The sequence below is a fragment of the Teleopsis dalmanni genome, chromosome 1, assembly GCF_002237135.1.
Source record: "Teleopsis dalmanni isolate 2A chromosome 1, ASM223713v2, whole genome shotgun sequence".
NCBI classification, from domain to species: Eukaryota; Metazoa; Arthropoda; class Insecta; order Diptera; family Diopsidae; genus Teleopsis; species Teleopsis dalmanni.
The window spans coordinates 193261440-193281312 of record NC_051846.1 but is presented as its reverse complement, the minus strand read 5'-3'; the positions used below and the strand labels follow the sequence as shown (position 1 = coordinate 193281312).

The 19873-nt window shown below is 27.2% G+C and overlaps 3 protein-coding genes across 3 annotated transcripts in view; 1 reads left to right on the top strand and 2 right to left on the bottom strand.

The window, feature by feature from the left end:
* The window catches only part of LOC119670990 (glutamate--cysteine ligase-like), a 29498-nt gene extending 25878 nt beyond the window's left edge, over nucleotides 1-3620 (bottom strand). Inside the window, exon 1 of the mRNA XM_038081463.1 lies at nucleotides 2831-3620. The gene's annotated coding sequence lies outside the window, so the exon portion shown is untranslated. The remainder of the gene's footprint in view (nucleotides 1-2830) is intronic.
* Nucleotides 3621-5388: 1768 nt separating this feature from the next.
* On the bottom strand, nucleotides 5389-7602 carry LOC119670987 (nudC domain-containing protein 1). Its single transcript, XM_038081461.1, has 3 exons — nucleotides 6346-7602; nucleotides 6076-6286; nucleotides 5389-6007 (listed from the first exon to the last, which is right to left on the bottom strand). Exons 1-3 carry the CDS (start codon nucleotides 7366-7368, stop codon nucleotides 5523-5525), a joined length of 1719 nt encoding a protein of 572 aa, XP_037937389.1. The 5' UTR covers nucleotides 7369-7602; the 3' UTR covers nucleotides 5389-5522.
* A 1382-nt stretch (nucleotides 7603-8984) lies between these two features.
* Nucleotides 8985-17215, top strand: LOC119670986 (NCK-interacting protein with SH3 domain). The gene is made up of 9 exons (XM_038081460.1): nucleotides 8985-9146; nucleotides 9472-9656; nucleotides 13941-14090; nucleotides 14153-15244; nucleotides 15310-15507; nucleotides 15570-15678; nucleotides 15839-16048; nucleotides 16116-16288; nucleotides 16344-17215. Exons 1-9 carry the CDS (start codon nucleotides 9143-9145, stop codon nucleotides 16533-16535), a joined length of 2313 nt encoding a protein of 770 aa, XP_037937388.1. The 5' UTR covers nucleotides 8985-9142; the 3' UTR covers nucleotides 16536-17215.
* The last annotated feature ends 2658 nt before the right edge of the window (nucleotides 17216-19873 follow it).

The window sequence follows — 19873 nt, the reverse complement described above, 5'->3', positions numbered from 1 at the left end:
ATAAAGTAAATCATTTATTGAAATTTTAATTAAAATAATTTAAGTTAAGGTGCACATTATGTTACACCGAAGCGACAACCATAGTATTAAAAAACAGTATTAAGAAACAGGTAACAGCACTAAAAAACATGGAAACATAATTTTATAGATATTAGAATTTGTATTTTAACATTTCTAATATTAAAATAACATTGCATATACACCAGTATTAAGAAAGAGGGAAAATACAAAATATATCAAAATATTTAAAAAAAAAAATTAAAAAAAAATAAATTAATTTTGTGCCAGTTAACAGCAGTAAAATAATGGAAAAATAATTTTACAGATACTATCATTTGTATATTAATATTTTTAAGGTAAAAATAAAATTAAAATTAAATATTCATCAATTTAATAGTTACTAATACTTTAGATTGTAATTAAAATGCCAGTTAACAGCACTAAAATAATGAAAAAATAATTTTACAGATGCAATCATTTGTATTTTAATATTTTTAATATTGAATTAAAATCAAAAGGTCAAATATTCACCAATTTAATCGTTACAAACTATTTAGATTGTAATATGACTCTCAGTTGGTTTTCTATCAAATACTGTCAAGTTACCTGATTAAAATAACAAACAAGTTTTTTTGTTTTTATTAAATCTAATATTACATTAAATATTATTTCAATGTTATTTTAAATTAAATTTAATAATCAAGTTAAAGAAACATATAGGTATATTACAATTATATGTATTAGCATGGGGTTATCGAAAAAGGAAAATTACTTATGTTATTCAAAAAAAATCTATTAAGTTGTATAAATATAGCACAATATTAAAGCAGTTGTTAGTAACTTTATCTATAACATATTACAAAGAATCTCTACTTCAGATAAAGAATACTGTGATTGCAGTATATAAACTATTTGATAATCGATTTTAATGGAAAAAATAACAACCTGTTTCTGTTTCGAAGATTACAATCTTATTTGATGTAGATTTTTGCAATTTTTAAAGACTTTTAAAATGGAGACGAATATATATGTACAACACAGCAGATTTCTTAGAGGTCTTAGCTCTCTCTTATTTAATAACTCTATTTTAAACTTGGTTAAAATGATCTTATTTTGATAAAAGTATTATAATAGACATTTTGCGAATATTCTACAATTGAAATATTAAGTTTCTTTCACTTTCAGTTAAGCACAATTGATATATATATCAAAGTTCACCAGACGTTCATTTCATATTTCTGAGCACACGGTTTTATAATATACAATATCTGATTTTCTAATCCTTACTGTAAGAAACATTTTATATGTTATCTATATATATCATTCAGTTATTCAGTTTCTAATCATAAGATTTAACGTTCATCTATACCCTTCATTCATTCATAATTTGTGCCTTTGATTTTTAGTTGCTCACTGATTTTACTTAACTATATCTAATCAGCAATAGTGTATATCATAATTCACGGTCTTTATGTATATATAGTATATATTATGTATTATTTATAAACCCCTTGAAATGAGCATCTCACTATCATACAGAGATACGTTTTAAAATATAAATAAATTTATAGTTTGATAAGACGAATTTAGAAATTAATATTGTTTTTTTTTTGGGCATATTCTTCCAAGATAATAGTAGATAAATATTAACAAAGCCTATTATCTATCGTTTGAAATATAAGCTATGGCTGTATCTTAGCAGCAAAAAAAAAATGTATATATAAAAATAACTGTGATAACACAATAAATACCATGTCTTAGTATTATTGACTAGGTGATATTATTATCTCTTCAAAGCACATTATTTATAATGTATACAATAACCTTATACGAAAAATTCGATAATGTTTTTTTTACATATTTTTCCCATACTTTTTAAATTTTTCTGTAGAAGTAAGAAGTAGCAGAAGTAAGACAGATTAAATGCTTTTTTTTTTTGTTTTTAAAATAATATTAATTTTTAATTAAAAATTTTCTATCGTATAGTAAGGATCCTAAGGAAAAGAGTATAATAGTGTCTTATGTCCTATAAGAAAAAACATATCTTCTATTGGAAAAGGTTATAACAGCGATGAAACACATAAACTTTATTTTTCATTAGTGTTGGTTTCAAATACCACCAAATATCCATCATTAGTGATCTCTGGAAATATCTCTATCAAATTTAAATTGAACCCGGTCAAAATTCATTCTTGGACTTATTTGTTAGTACAGATTTATTTTGCGTTATTTAAATTTAATTTTTTTCTTCTAGTTTTTGTTATATTTTCATAAACAACAATTGTACTTGTGGTGCTATTTTTAGTACTAACGCATAAACCACAGCTACATAAATTTATATTTAATTGGACTATAGTGGGAGTTGTCAAGTTCTATAGCTAGCGACTCCTGTAATTAATTATGCGTTGAGCATAACATTGCCCTTTTCGACGTTTACAATCTATTGTAAAAAAGTTATAGAATGTATGGGTCCTAACAATTGTTCACTCTTCTTTAATATCTTTAATAATAAAGAGAGGTAGAATTTATCTCAGCGTGTAACAGATAATCTTTGAAAATGTGGGACTTATTGCATCTCGTATTTGTATTTATTGTCAAATAAATAAAAGTGAAAACCATGTGAGAAAATTAATTAAAAATATTAAAAAGCAGAGTGGAATATTTTGTATAAAAACAATAAAAAATTATAAATGATATAAACACAATTAATTTCACTCTTCATAAAATATATAAAATATATAACTAAAAAAACTATTTTTTAAAGTTTTTCTAATCAAAAAAAAAAAATAATAATAATTGTAATTATTTATAAAAGTTTTTTTTTACTTACCGGCTTAAATGTTTTGTTTTTTATAATATAATTTAATATACGACTTAAAATCTGCCACTTGCAGTCTGTATTCTCTTAGGTGTTGTGTAAATTATTTAAACGAGGATAACGATTTGCTTGCAGCACAGGAAAAACCACTTCAACTTCAATTGAAAGTGGATAAACCGTTTCTAATGAGAGGATGGATTTTCTTTATTGTGTAATGCACTTAAAGGCAATTGTTTTTTTTATTATTTTTTGTGCTGCTGCAATCCTCAACCCACTTCAAAAGGGGTACGCGTATATGGCAGAAATTATTTCACAATTCTTTGCACACGATAAATTTGTACAAGATTTTAAATATAAAAAAAAATTATTTTTAATTTTTAAAAAAAATTATCAGAATGACTGTCACGTTTTTTTTTCTTCTAATATATATATATATAAAAGTTTACGCGGCCCGCGTGCTCCAACGGCGCTTTTAGAATTATCAACAAAAAAAAGCAATGATATGAGATGACCTCACTCTATTAGCGGCGAATGGACGTACTCAAGTATCCACAACAGATATCAAAAAAAAAAATAACTACACAATCGGTTCACTTCGCAAAAACAGAAATGTTTTAAATGCTTATTTGAATATTGAATATTGACTCAGTTTCCAATAAGAAAAATGTATGTCTTCACATAAAAAGTCCGGACAATTATTCGGACTGCTGCTCTCACAAATTTTGAAATAAAATTAAGAAATTAATTAACGAATTCTGCTATTTATTCATTTTGACGTATTCATTTCAGCACCACAATCACCACTCTCATTTTTTTTACTCAGCTGTTGTGTACTAAAAGTTTGAGCATTTCTTGTGTACATTTTGTGTATTGTGTACTTTGTATGGTTCCGATAGTTGGTTTTGCTTGGTAGTGTTTTGTTTATCGATTGATGTAAATTTTTATAGCAACAGTAAAAGTACAGTATTTTTAAAATCATATATTTATTGATACAAAAATCAAACATATTTATTCTTTTTGGTTAAAAAATTAATAAAATTTCTTTTAGTATTATTTGTATTGATATTAATATTTCTAATAAAGTAATTTAAAATCATATATTTATTGATATAAAAATCAAACATATTTATTCTTTTTAGTTAAAAAATTAATAAAATTTCTATTAGTATTATTTGTATTCATATTAATATTTCTAATAAAGTATTTTTAATATCATGTATTTATTGATATATAAATCAATTATATATATTCTTTTTAGGTTAAAAAATTAATTAAATTTATTTTTTAGTATTTTTTGTATTAATATCAATAATTCTTATAAAGTATTTTTAAACTTTAAATTTCATTAAATTTCTATAAGTATTATTTGTATTGTATTTGTATATTTTTTTAAACTTATTTAAAATGTTATATTATTTAAACAATTTATCAATTATACCCTTCAAAAATATATTAATGATTCATACAATAATAACTTATAATTTTAGTTATTAATTAGTTGCATATAATTCAACTAATTTTAAAATATCAAATATGTTATGTGATGAAATCGTTACTATATCTCTATATAGAAGTCGACTTCAATTTTGGTATATTTCTAATCCATATTGTTCGACATGATTGACAAGTTTTAATCTCATAAAAAATATTAATATTTCTTCTGACAGCTTTTTCCCGCTCAATTCATTTAATGTAGGATGACCTCCTAACAGTCCCGCTGCTTTAATTTTTTTTGAAAGCTTTTTCAAAGTAATAACGTTTCTTGAGCTTTTATAACCTATTATTAAAATAAATGTTAGTATTTTGAAAAGATATAAAATACAATATTTAATCATCTTCCATATTTAGCAAATTCTTCCTAGTACTGAATATGTTTTTCCAGACATTTTTCATTTCATTTTTCAAAAGTAATAAAAATCTGTATTATATATATAATCTGTTCCTTGGCTTTTGCCAATAGTTTATAGAAGGTTGGTAGGAATAAAGGTTCAAAATCTCCTTTAACATATCGGCCCATTTAACACTAAATATATATATTTTTTATTTTTGTAGATATCGATATCGTCCTTTATTGTTTAAAAGAATTTGTTTTTGGTTGTGCTTAAGGTCGGCTTTGTGTTAAATCACTTCAAATAATATAAAAAAAATGAAAATTTATAATATTTTACTTTAAATAATATAAAGAAATGTAAATAAAAACATTAATTTTATTTGTTAATTTCAAACAAAAATTACCAGTTTATTCAAACTAGATATTTTCATTTTAATTATTATTTTTGTTTGAAATTATTTAAAATAAAATAAAACAAAACCGACCTAAAAACGGTTTTTTTAAAATATATTTTCGTAAGAATTTTGAATTATTTTCTGAAAACTCCACCATAGATAAGTCTATATATACGACACTGGCCTCTGTTGCCGATTTATGATTGTGTTTCATACAAATTCAGCATAGAAAATCAATTTAGAAACAAACAACTATTCTCTCTACAATATTAAGCAAAAAAAAAAAAAATAATAATAATAATACAATATACAATACTACGTTATAAATAATTGGTCTTTATTTATTTACAAGCGTATTTAAATTATAATTTTTATCAAAAACTAATTTAGCAACACAATCATTACTTGCACATTTACACTTCAAGTGACTCATATAGTTAGTATGATTAATGCTAAATCATTAAAAAATTTTTTTGAATTAATTTATCTGCAAATATAATAGATACTTTTCAGTTAAAAATGTTACAACTGTCGCTGCTGTTGCCATTCCTAAAACTTCTCCCACATTATCCAATGTAATTAAATGTTGTTTACCAATTTGAACTTGTGGACCATGTCGATTTCGTAAACTATTTTCTGAATCATAATTAGATTTGTAGAGGAAAATATGTCTATGAGACTCAGTTATGATTGCATAATTTAAATCTGGCGAACAGTCCATAAATTTCTTTTGTTGCTTTGATGCTTGTACATATCCAAAAGCATGCAAATTGCCTTCATGACGTAATGCCCAAACATCTGGCTTACTTGGATTGTATTGCTGTAACCAAAGGCACGCATCCACATCCTGTCTCGTAGCTATAGCCAATGGAAAACCTGGTCGCAAGCTTGTTGAAAACAAAGGTGGAGTCGAGCCCAACAAAACCGAATGTGTAACCGACTTTGTGGGTAAATTAAATCGCTCTAAATTTTAAAAACAATTAATTTAAAAAAAATAAGAGTAATGAAAAAAGAATCACAATAAAACAAACCAATTTTAATTTCATCATCCATAATGCCTATAGGAAAATCGCAATCTTCTATAGGTGCTTCTAAATTTGCTATTGGTTGTTGTTCCATAGGTATAGGATTTGAATTGATGTTGTCTAAAGTTTCCTTAGGACCTTCACCATTTTCAAGTAATGAAGTCCAAAACAATGATGAAATCTGTTTTGACAGTGTTATTTGCAAAAAATTGTTTTCCTAAACGGAATATTTAAATTATTAAGAATTTAAATTTATAAATGTAATCTGGTACTTACTATCGTCCAAGTTGTAAGATCTTGGTCAACTTTACTGAATAGAACTTTATCTAATAATGTGTCTTCAGAACATTTAACAGTTAATTTATCCGAAGTGCATTTAACATTATAATCGGTTTTTTCTTTATCTTCCTTAACATCAAATTTTATGGTTATATCTTCGTCCGTCTGCGACCATTGAAAACCACTATTTTCATTCTTTTCAGTGTGTAATTGTGGTTTTTCCAAAACTTCCGTACCAATTGTATTGATTTCATTTTCTGATTTAAATTTGATTTCTCTATTTGAACATAAAACCAATGATTCCGATCGAGGTTCAAAAGCACAATAATACAATGAACCCCTACCTTCCAAACTGTCTAAAATATTAAATGTCCACGTATCGTTTTGTACCCATTTCGCCCAGTATAGATGCATATAGTGATTTGATGTGCCATTAGCAATATCTTTTGTTTGTATATTGCCTAATATCATTGATATTTGTTTCTGTTCTTGTATGATGTCTAAGCGGCAATCTTGTATTGTGAAATTACAGCTTTCTTCAGCATTGCAAATTTCCGCGCTGCTTACTTGTTTCCATTCTAATAATTTGCGTCTATCACCTGTTTCTAGTAGAAAAATTTGTCGTTTACCATTGCAGACAACACAATACTTCTCCGATATAAAACGCATTGAATAATTGTAGTCGCCATTGACACGTGGCTTTTCTGACTTCATGCGATACACCACTTGTGGAGCCTGTGGACGCCCAATACTTTCATCGTAGTTACTACACACTACTTCTCCTTGTGTACTAACAAAATAGGTTGTTGTTCTGCACCACGGATCAGCATACAACAAATTTTGCATTGAAAACAATTCGGTATGTAGGAGTGAATATTGTGCATCATTTTGTGTTGCTTTGTAGGGAATTTTGTTTAACTCTTGCCGTATAAGTGGCACTGCATCTAATGACAACTTATATCCATCAAAATTGCTGCGTATTAAGTTTCGATCCTGACGTAGTTCCACGATTTTTGGCATATTTTTAATGTATGTTTTAAACAAAATTTGTAAATATTTGCCGGCTGCAGTAACTTTTGTTTACAATGGGCAGTTGTGTAGTGCTGCCAAGACATCGATTTATATCAAAATAAAATTAGAACAGTTTCTTATTGAGTCGTATAACACTTCAATGTCATTTGTTTCGAAACGAAATGTTTGCATGTGGGTATATAAACCCGTTTACGCGAGACTCAAAAGCTATGTAAAGACATATTTCTATTTAAATTATCCTTGTGGCGAAGATAGCATATTTGTACCACTAGAAAAATATAAATGGGATTTTTCACAATCATACATATTTTAATATTTATATGCATATGCTTGTATATGATTGGCGAGCTGCAGTAATAAGCCATCTACCTCAGTTAGCGATTTTCGCCGTTTTACGACCACATTCCTTACAAGAAACCCCTAGTTAAAAGATGTAGAATACAGTGTTTAATAACATAAAACAATTGTTAATTTCAGAGTAGTTGTATTATTCTCCCAATGTACATATGTATATATCTACAGTGTTAAAAACTATTCTTGAGTGATACACATTCCGCTCGAAATTTATTAATCCAAAATATAAAGTTGCATTAATGTCTTTTGATAAATCTGAGATAACTTTTTTAAACGAGATTCACTTTTAATGCAAAATTTCATTTTGGTCTGGTATCTCTTTTGCGAAATGTGTAACTCTTGAGATTAATTTATAACACTTTAGTAATTTTATCAATCAAGATGTTCTTTTAAAGCACTTTTAGTGTAATTTTCATTTTCGATTGGTAAATTTGGTGCAAAATGTATAACACTCGATATTAAATCATAACATTCTAGATATTTTTCCGGAGTATCAAGATTAGACTGAAATTATCAGCTGTTTGTTATGATTTGACAGATAAACTTTGATATGATTTCGGTTAAACAACAAAATGTGATAGATCGAGAGTAAATTTAGATTGAATCCAGATTTAGTAATCGAAAACGCCATAGATATTTTGCCAGAGTAGCAATATTACCCTGAAGTTAATAGCTGTTTTATATAGCTTGACAGGTAAAGTGTGATTTGATTCGACATATGTATTAATGAAATATATAAATGCCCACTAACAAAACTACAAAATTGTTTGTTTACTCTAAAAATGTTAGATTTGGCAACAAAAATTTGCAGATTAAGAGTAAATCTGGATAGAATTTAAATTACATTTATTACATTTGTCTTACATTTATTAAACCTAAACGCTATTTGTGAACTGGCAGCACTATTTATTCATACCATTCATATGTTTTTTGACATTTTGTTTTATGCTTCTGTTTTATTTTGATACAATTTGCTTGCGAATGCCAAAATAGAAAGCAATTATGTCCTTCTCCAAAAAAAGGGTGGAGGAGATTTATTACTTCAGCAATTTCTTTCGCTTGTGTACGACAATGTATAAACGGGAAGTTAGCTTGGACGGGTACACAGGAAAATGTGCGCGTTTGTTGAAAAATTGAATAAAGCCCATAAAAACAAAATTTATAATGTAGTGCAAAGCATTTAAATATGAATAAGACTTAGTGCATTTATTTATAAAAAGCATTTATAAGAAAAAAAAATCAAAATAGCAAAGAAATCAAAAGATTTTTATATAGCTTTGTGAGACAAAAAAAAAATAAATAAATAAAACAACTATATACTGTGCCTCTTACCACAGCTCCGCCCTGAATGAAAAAATTATAGAGAAAAAAGATCAACAAAAATCCAATTAACGTCCTTGGAAAGAAAATGGGTAAGTAGCGAATAATAATAATAAAAAGCAATGTATGTGTACGAAAAAACAAAGGACAAACAAAAAAGCCCAAAAATATGTAGGAAAAATGTGCAGAACACGAAAGTTGCATTTTGCCGTGCTTTGCACTTTTTACTTTTTGGCAGTCAAGTGAAAACTGTCGTTGCCTTAGGCAATTCAAGCCGTTGCCGCTGCCGCTGTCGTTGCTGCTGCAGCATTCGTTCGTCGTGTTTGCCTTTTCCGTGATTTTTGTTCGTTTTGTAGTTTTGTAATGTTTGGCATCCTGTTTATTATAAAATCCTTTTGTGTCGTGGCTTCTTCCCAGATAATATTGAAATGCTGAAAGCACTTTATGACTTCCAAGCGGTCTATCCTAAGACCATCAGTTTTGATGAAGGCGAATATTTTATATTGTACCAGACGTCCGCACGCCAACGGAACTGGTGGCAAGTGGTCAGCATGAAGGGAAATATTGGTTTTGTGCCATCCAATTACGTAATGAAGATTAAGGTAAGTAAAGAAGTATAATATAATTAATATATATTATTTGAATATATTTCTAATTATTGTGAAACTTACTAAGGACTATGTGCGGGTCTAAAGTGGGGTTGAATTAAAGTACTTTTGGACTTAACATGGGAGGTTTTTATTGTCGGAGTTTTATTTTGCTAATTTAATTGTATCATGGCAACAACCCAATTTCTCTAATTGGAACAACGTTTAAATAGCAGAAGTGAATTATTTTTATTGGTTGGGTTTTTATATAATAAGAAATTGCATCAATATTTTAACCGGCACATATAATTTCATATGCAATAAAATGAAATTCTGGATCCAAGTGTTTTCTAGCGTTAAAGTATTTCCAATATACTTAAGTAGTAACCTTATAGAATTACTTAAATAATATTTTGTGTTAACAAGATTTTCTAAATAATGTAATTATTTTTCGAATTAAATACATAAAATAATTAATTAGATTGAAGGTCTGTTGTTATACAATTAGAGATACACATATTGTCCTCAAACACCTCTAATAAATTACCTGACTTCAATAATAAATTCATTAACAGAAATCGGCAAATTCATCCTTAAGTTGTTTTTGAACGAAAGCTGGTGTTCACACTGACACATTGTTTCGTTCAAAAATGAAACGAATGAAATTAATTTGTGTATATAACGCTAAAATGTAAAATCCACTTTGACGGTAGAAAGTTAGACAATAACCGTAATTTTTTCTTTCAGAGTAGCAAAAAATACTCGCAACTTATGAAAAAAAACATATGAAGTAAGAATTATGCTCTTAAAACTTTCAGAGTTAGGATTTACTTGCATCTTTATGATTGGTTTTCAATCTATTCACACGTATACATTTCGAACATTAACAATATGTTTGTTGGAAATTTAATGTACAACTCTTTATTTTTTATTTAAAACTTTTTTACCTATAAATGATAATTTATAATTTATAAAATCTCTTAATTAATTTAATTCATTGTAATAAAATATTTGCTATTCACACGGCATTAGATAATGTTTATTAACTGCTTATCTGGATTGCGCTGTTGCTGCTGTCTATGTGTTTATTGTTTTTGAACTAATTTCTGTAAGCCGATTTTAGTAAGAGTTTTTGTCCCTGTTCTTAAATACTATTTTGTTTTTATAAAATTCTGTTTCCTTATTTGAGATGTCTCTCAAATTGGTGATTACCGAATAAATCAGCAAATTGTCGCATGTATGCCGATTTTATCTTGATCCCAGAATCGAGATTACTTTTCGCCCTGTGAGAGTTATAAGTCATAAATAAATAATAAATTAATAATAATTCAGTATTCCTTTAATAGTGTCACTGAAGATGTTTCAACTATGCTTAAATATCTTTAAACTGTTCTAACTGATCTGTTAGATTAGTTTAAAAAGATTAGGTTATATCGGCGATTATAAAGATTCACTTAGTTCTATTGGCCCATTATGTTACTTCAAAAAGTTTAGTATTTGTGAGCTAGTATATTGCGTTAATCTTGCTTCATTGTTTTTATATTATTTGAACTTAAACATGATATTCCATTGATTGATTTAGTAAATAGTTTACATATCATCGATAGTTAAATATTAATATATGATAAATAGTTTCAATAAATTGATAATGGCTTCTTTATGTTGAATTCACTTCAACAATCGTTTATTTTTTTAGTTTCCCTCAATCGATTATCTATTATCTATAAATAGATTTAATATACGGGTTCATAAAAGTATGATCCGTATAAATCCATATATATCTTTCTATAAAATTTTTGTTTAAAAGGTCAACTGCTTGAAAATTGTGTCTGCAGTATATAATTTTCTATAAATCAAATATATTCGCTCCGTTTAGCGTATCGGAAAGTTTATTGACATGATTCGGTTAAAAACTTTAAACACGCAAAGATGTTATACTTGAGACCGACAACAGAAACCTATAAAAAGAAAATCCCCTGCAGTGCCGAATATAAAAACAAAACGGAAACTTCACCGACAATTGCCACAAAACTTTTGCTCTCTACACCAAGTGTACGTGACAATTAAATGATTAACACGAAGGGCCTAAAAACTGCTGCATCCACTTCTGCTCTAGTTTCTTCTTGAATTTTTTATTACTAGGACTGTAACTGCAACTGCCACTGCAACTGCAACTGCAATTGAATGAACTGAAGTAAAATGTTTACAATTTATTTTATTTAAGGGCGGTGCTTTGTTTCCTTTGTCTTCTTTAATAGAATCATTTAACAATTTTTGCTGTTGTTGCAATATTATGACTTGATTTTAATTAGATTATTTACAAATAATTCAATTTACTTTCACTTTATCATTTATTACCAGCGTAGTTCATTGGATAGTGCACTAAAATTATGTATAGTCAATAATGATACCTACAACTCTTAAGTATTGGTAGCAATCATTCCATTTTATGGTACATAGAAAATTAAATCAGATATAACAAAGTTGACATCAAAAAAAAAATTGAACTTTCATGGATTATCGACCATTACTTATTTACTTACTCCAGTCGTCTTCTCCTTGTGAAGTATAGGGCCTTCATCGACCATTAACAGCTATTAAAACAAGTCATTATAGTTTCCTTAAGGAACTCTTTTAAGTTTACTTCCATCTGACTTTCGGATAATAAGACCAAGCTATCTAATTTATTATGCTTTGATAAAACTGATAGCCAGCATCGAATTCTAGTGTTTAAAAGTCTAAGGTATAATTTTAAGGAATTTTAAAGATATCAACTCCAACCATTAGTGGGCCATCGATTTTTTATCGTTTAAATGTACCGATCTACTTATTGACTGAAACCGTGAGAGTTCACCGCTTTTTATAAAGGAACGTAATGGCGTTTTATAAGTTTTAAATGTGATGTCCTTTGTCAGAAGCATCTAATTAAATAGACTGATATAGGCATATTATGTTTATTAGCTGGTTTTATAAAGGATGAATAAGATAATTTGGATCAGAAAAGTATAGTAAAGAGCCTAACTACGTTTCAATTTGAAATTTTGATATATTGCTCATATGCTGATATTTCCTTAGTACTTTGATTAGATATAGTTATTCAGTAACGTTTACGACTTTATTGAGTTCTTTAGGCAACTATAAAGAGTATAAAGAGTAAACTACTAGTAGCCTACCATAAAGAGTAGGCTACTATGAGGGTATTTATAAATTGTTGATAAAACTCAATACTTGTTTATGTACTTAAAGTCAATAAAAATTTTGAACCTTAGAAAAGTCTTAGGCCAAACAGTTCATTCGAATCAATAACAAATATGCTAACAAGTTTCTGGATCTAATATATCTGAATACTAGTTGATTGGTTCTAGTGGTGACACAACTTCTACTGTGTTCAAGTAGTGCATTAATATAGTTTAATTAAGTTTTAAAAGCAACTTGCTCGGTTGATAAACACCTACTTTTGTCTAGAACGACTATTAAACGACTATATCATGTATCGGCCATAAAAAATATCTGAAGAAACCCGATGTTCGTAAATTTAGGTGTGTAAATAATATAATAAATAATATGATAAATAAATAATATATAATAAAATTATCTGTGTGAATAGTAATATAATTTAGGCAAAGCCACAGTTAACTCTTTTTATTTGTTTTACGAGTATAGTTTTTATTCTATATTTACCTTCTCCACTATTTTATTTGATTTAAATAATTTTAAACAGATTTCCGTACGATTAAAACGCTTTATGAATTTATTTAAAGACGTAATTTCCTCTACCATGTATAGAACTACTTCAAATTATTTACTCTTATGGTATGTGTCTTATTGACATACATAAATATTCATTAAGGATATTACAAGTATAAAATGATTATTAACTGTGTGTCCTTGTCAACTACTTGTTACGTGAAAATATGTTACTGTCGTTCTCGTCATGTGGTTGTTGTTGCTGCTGTTGGCTTTCCGAGTGCTCCTAGCAGAAATACCTTTAATAAGGACAAGTAGAAATTATTAAACCATAACATATTTTGTACAGCATTTTAAATAAATATTAAGATATTAAGGACTTTACAATGGGGTTGCTTTTTGTATCATCATTCTCATCATCCTTCTCACATGCAAGCCAAAGGATTTTTGTTTCAAGGGTTTTCAGAGCAAATCAATTTCTTAATTATGTTATGGGATGAAATAAACTATTTTATTATAGAGATATTGAAATAAAATTTTATCTGTCATGTTTTTTTTCTTAAATTTTGTTTTTTATTTATTTAATTATTTACTCATTTATTTTTTAAATAGGTTGAGCCGGATTTTTTAATAAGTTTCCTAAATTCTTCCATTGAATCCTTGGAAAAATCTAAGGAAGCAGAAGTCAATGGCATTATGCCAAAAGAGGAATTGCTAGAAAGACTGCGTGAAAAAAAAGTAGCCATGGAGAAATTATATTTGGTAAAGTATTTTAATATAAATGAATAATTTTAATCGATTTATTCAATATTTTTTAATTATAGGATAATTCTGAATTAGACTGCGAATCTTCACTTTCTTTTTCACAAAGTATTGGCGATAAAAATTATAAAAGTAATAGTCATGCATCACCCAATAACTCCGCATCGTATAAACAATATCCACATAGTCCTCCACAATCGAAACGACTTGACAGTAACAAAAAGTCTATGTCAAGTCCTTCTGTTGGTGCTGCAATGCCGCAATTAATACAAGAATCACCCAGCATGGGTACAATGCAAGTGCAAACACAGCAATCTCAACAGCAACAATTGCAACAACAACAACTGCAGCAGCAGCCGCAACCCGTACCGCAAAGTAAAGCAAATGATATTGCGCAAGATAATAGCGTTACATCAGAGCCTTCAGAGACTACTACAACAACAACTACAACTAGCGAAGATGTGGTAACAACATACAAAGAACCAAGTCAGCGTGAAACGGGCACACATGCATACACACAACACAATGGTAGTGATGGGCATAATAATAGTATTGGCGCTGGTACTGGTGCTGGTGGCGGTGGCACAATGACCGACATTAGTGAACAAATAACAGATGAGAAAGGCACCGAAAAGTCAGATGCAAGTGAGCCACCGAGTGATGGCAAAAACACTGGTAATAATGGCAAAGGTGATTACACCAATAGCGTAGAGAATAGTCAAGCTTTGGATAGTGAAGATAGCGCTGTACAAAGGCAATTACATGCTAATGCTGCCGCTGCGGTATTGCATGGGTTCTCACCAACAAATTTAAAAGTAGAATCTGCGGATGTTTATCAAATTGTCGATGTAATACGTCGCAACACAAATTTAAGTTTTGATTTATCCTGTGAGGCTTTACGTGTTGTACTCACGAGTCTAGAGCAATTGTACAATGGCGCCATAAATCCATATTTGGAAGCTGTGGCAATACATGTTACCGATAAAGTGGAAACACCTAAAGACTTGCTTGGCATGACGCACGACTCAAAACGTTTGCAATATATATTTTCACAATTAGCTGATTGCAAAAATGATTCGGAACAACGCACGTGGATGTTGTACGAAGATGAAGATGATATTGTCCAATTTCTAGAGGAGTTAGTAGAGATATTAGTAAGTGTATATTTACATAATAAAATAATAATTTTTTATAAATGCATGCTTTGTATTCAATTTAGAATAATGCTGACGAAAATATTAGTTGCTATGAGATGTCTTGTGATCAATATCAAGCGCTTGTTAATCTCGTGCAATATTATCAAATGGAAACACGTTGGGCTATTAAACGCTTACTCTTAAAGACTTTTACTGCAGCTTGCCATTTGGATCATATAATAGTTGATATATTATTAACTTCTGTTTTACCATTAGAAATTGTAAGTGTTGAGTCTTTCTATTTAATATTATTTTATAAATTAATTTATTTTACTTTTTATAGGTAGAAGATATGAAAACTAATTTTGGCAACTTAGATAAATTTAAGCAGCTTGTCAAAATGTTAACAATCATATTCTCCTTAGGTCAACCTATGCCAGTAAACCATCAAGGTAGTTATCTTATATAGTACTACATTATATCACCTAATAAGTCTCCGGTCTGATACATATATAGCAAAACTATACACACATATATATGATTTGTAGAAACTTATTAAATATTTATTTGTAATCATAAAATAAAAAATATTTATTTATTTTATTATTTCAGATTATCTTGGTGTACACTTTGCCAGCTTTCTATTGGAAATTGTGGAAGGCAATAACTCTGAAGTGCTTGTTGATATGGTCATAGCATTAATTTTAGCTTTTAATTTACAATTTACCGATTTTTCACAAAATGTAGTTGTAGAAGCCATGCAGTCATTACCAACCGCAAAAATATTCACAGAAAAAATTCTATTATTATTGAATAGAGAAGGTACTATATTCTTTTCGTATATTGTATTTTTTTATTTATATGTCATATATCTGTATGCTATATATAGAGGATCCTATAAAATTATTGAAACACTCTACTGACAACATGAATTCCGTACTGAAAATGTTTATTGATGTGTTCAGCAATCCCGAAACAGCTGGCATGTTTTATACAAACGATAATAAAGTCTTAATTGATATTCTAGTAAGACAATTAACTGATTTGTGTGCTGGAAATCCGGTTAGTATATATTTATTTATTTATTAACTTTAATTTTTATATTATTTATTTAAAGCTGAGACGTTGCTATCTTGAACTTTGTCGTCGTATTCTACGCAACACTAATTATCAGGAGCACCAACATCGCAAACAGGATCTAATGAAAATATTTACACGTATTTTTTGTGAGGAGACTGAATGTAGCGCTTCAGACCAACAGTTAGTACGTGAGATTGCTAATGAATTTCCACAATTATTTAAAGCATAAAAATGAAGAAATCTAGTGTTATTGTAAATTGCTTTATTTTATTAGTAGTCATTTATTATGAACATTATTTGTGATAGTATAATTTGTATCGTTTTATTAGTGTACCTTTTATAGATTGAACGTAATGTTAGTTATGAATATTGTGAATTTAATTTTAATGCTAGTCTCCTTTAACCAAAATAACTTTTTATATATAAATTTTATGTAATATCATAGACTAATTAAATTGTATTAATAACGATATATATACGTGTGTATACATACGTATATGTATAGTAACTAAAATATCCGAGTTGAATTCAACAAAAAGGATGTTGTTATTATTGTAGAAGATTCAAAAATGATATCAGTTATATGTCAATTCTAAGTAATACAAGACAGAATAACTATAGTTGGGTTAAGACTTAAAATTTAGACTTATTATGCAGACAGTTATGGTCACATCAAATGTGAAATTGTTGTTTTCAATGCAAATTTTAAATTTTATGTTGAGAGCAACAAAGGGAATTCAATTAAAATTTCGTTACGATGACAAGGCTACTGGTATATTAGTCAAAAAAATTTGCTCACTATCTTTACCATATCTAATAACAATAGAGCAAGTTACTTATGATTTAATTAGTCTTTGATATTACAAAATATTATTAAATGTATTCTTATGAGATTAGTTTTTAAGAATTAAAAAAAGAAAACATGAAAATTGTTATTACAATATTACAAGTAAATATTTAAATTTATAGAATTTGCAAAAAAAAATATTAATAAATTCTTTAAGTAGGTATAAACTATGAAACCATTTATTTATAAATAATATATGTAAGGTTATGTAGTTAAAATTCTATAAGGAACTCAACGCAATAAAAGTAAAAACGAAACAAAAATAGTATTAAAGTATTTAAAGAAGTAAATCCTTAAAGGCACTCTTCCTTATAACAATTTGAAATGTTATATAAAACTTAAGAAAAAAAAAACATTGCTTATTTCATAAATCAAAATTATTATAACAGTTTACAATGAAAATTTTATTAATTTTTTTGATGAATATAAATTTTAAATGATTAAGATAAATACTCTCCATTTTTAAAAATAATTTTTTTTATTCAATAGAAATTTGTGCTTTAAGAAAAAATACAAAATAGAAAATAATTAGTAAAGCAAAGTTAACGTCTAATAGTGAAATATTGAAACATTGACATATGTAAATTGTTATATATATTAGTTATTTTGTAGTAATATTATATAAGAATATTTTCTTATTTTTTTTTTTGCAATTTTGTTATAATTCTCTTCGAAATTTATTTTATTTTAATATTGTAAGCAAAAGTAATTAAATTACGACTTCATAACATTAATAAAGTAGGCCAGAAGAAGAATACTGTTTTGGGAGTTCTTATACCCGTTTAATCTTAGGATCTGTGTAGTTAATAACACAAAAAATCAGGCATGGTTGGAGCTACTATCCCATATATTTTATTCTATTCTAATAACATTAATTAAATATATCCATAGTAAACAAATTATTATATACATAACTTCTAACACTTCTATTTGAGAAGATAGAAAGTCCACCAAATATTGTTAAATTATGTTATTAAAATAAATATAATATAAAATATAGTAAACTTTTATATAAATATGTGGACCTTTGATGGGTTATAAAAATATATAATACGAATTAGATAAATCTTTTAAAAAGAAAATTTAGATGAATTAACGATAATGGCTTATATATACTATGTTAAAATATTTTAAATATATATAATTATATAAATGTTTTAATATAATATATATATTAATTTTGAATATATATTTTTGTTTTTGATTTTGATTGAAGAATTATTTAAAATAACACTTTTGTAACAATTTACGAATGTCAATGTTATAGAGTGCATTATATTACAAACATATATAGAAATATATATAATAAAAATAAATATAATAAATTTGTTTAAAAAACAAAATGTTTAAATAACGAATAAAAAATATAAATAACGAATTATTTGAAAAATAAGAACGAAACAATCTAATAAAAAAGCAAATGTTAAAAACTTAAATTTTATCATAAAAAATATAAAAACACAAATGTTAAAACATTAATTTTTAAATATATATATAAAAAAAGAATATCTGAACAATAAAAACTTTTATATAATAGCTAAAAAATTTTTAAATAGTAAAATTCAAAATTATACTCAAAATAAAATTTTAAATTTATTACCACTTTTACTTGAAATTTACAAAATTTTTAATTTTATTTATTTTTTCTTGCCAATAAAAATTTTTTTAAATTTATCAAATATTTTAAAATTATATACAATAAATGAAAATTTATATGTTTTTATGTAATAATAAGAATTTTAAACAATTTATTCATTGTTAAATTTTAATATTAAGTTTATTGTTGTCACTGTTATTAAGTAAATTAAAAAAAATATATATATAATTCGATATATAGACAAGCTCAAAAAATTAAATACAAATAATAATTAAAATGCACTTCTTGCAAACCGAGCACAATACCAGAGAAACCTATAAAGAGTATATTTTGAAACATTCAAATGTAATCAATATATATGGCAATTAAAAAAAAAATAAAATCTATAACAAGGAACCTTTAAAAGTTTATAAATAAGTATATATTTAAAATATATATAATCCTATATTTACAATATAAAACATGAAATCTGAATAAAATACAATCAAAATTAAATATCCTGTCTGTCTCTAATACTTTAGATAAAATTCAGATAGGGAGTGGTGTGGGTAGGAAAGAATAGGTATCTATTATGCACCGTTTGTGATATATACTGCATGGTCATATATAGTACATTCTATATATGACAATTTTTGTTTCGGTGCCCAAAAGGTATGGAATCAAATACAAGCTGTAACTATTTTCCGTATGAAGTTGTACATTTGATAAATTGTATTACGGTGTCTTTGATTGGAGAAACGGATATGAAGAGTTAGTATGGAACTCATAAGCTGCATGGTTCTTGACTTGTGGGACCCAGGAATGTGTCCGATTCTTAGACGCTGGTTCTCAGCGATTTCATGGAGTTGTTCCGGAAAAGATAATGATGGAAGGTTGTAGAATAACATATTGCTACTTCATATCGTTGGTTTGACCAATTATCGTGTTATTTAGGAAAGGATAACACTTTCAGAAATTGCAAAGGTAATGGAAGAACAGCTTGCGGATTTTGCTGCTTGATCATCCGCGTCATGCTCGAGTATACCTATACGACCGGGGATTTGTGGTATACTTAGCTTTTATATATGATGACTATAGATTCTAGATATCGTTAAAATATTTTTTTAGTATAAAATATGAATTA

Bases quoted from the DNA above. Each gene is read 5' to 3' on its own strand.
- LOC119670986 (XM_038081460.1), top strand. The intron at 9,657-13,940 runs GTAAGTAAAGAA...TTTTTTAAATAG, and splicing joins ATTACGTAATGAAGATTAAG to GTTGAGCCGGATTTTTTAAT. The intron at 15,679-15,838 runs GTAGTTATCTTA...TTATTATTTCAG, and splicing joins TATGCCAGTAAACCATCAAG to ATTATCTTGGTGTACACTTT.
- LOC119670987 (XM_038081461.1), bottom strand. From the start codon at position 7,368: ATGCCAAAAATCGTGGAACTACGTCAGGATCGAAACTTAATACGCAGC. The intron at 6,287-6,345 runs GTAAGTACCAGA...TATTCCGTTTAG, and splicing joins ATCTTACAACTTGGACGATA to GAAAACAATTTTTTGCAAAT. The intron at 6,008-6,075 runs GTTTGTTTTATT...TTTAAAATTTAG, and splicing joins GGATGATGAAATTAAAATTG to AGCGATTTAATTTACCCACA.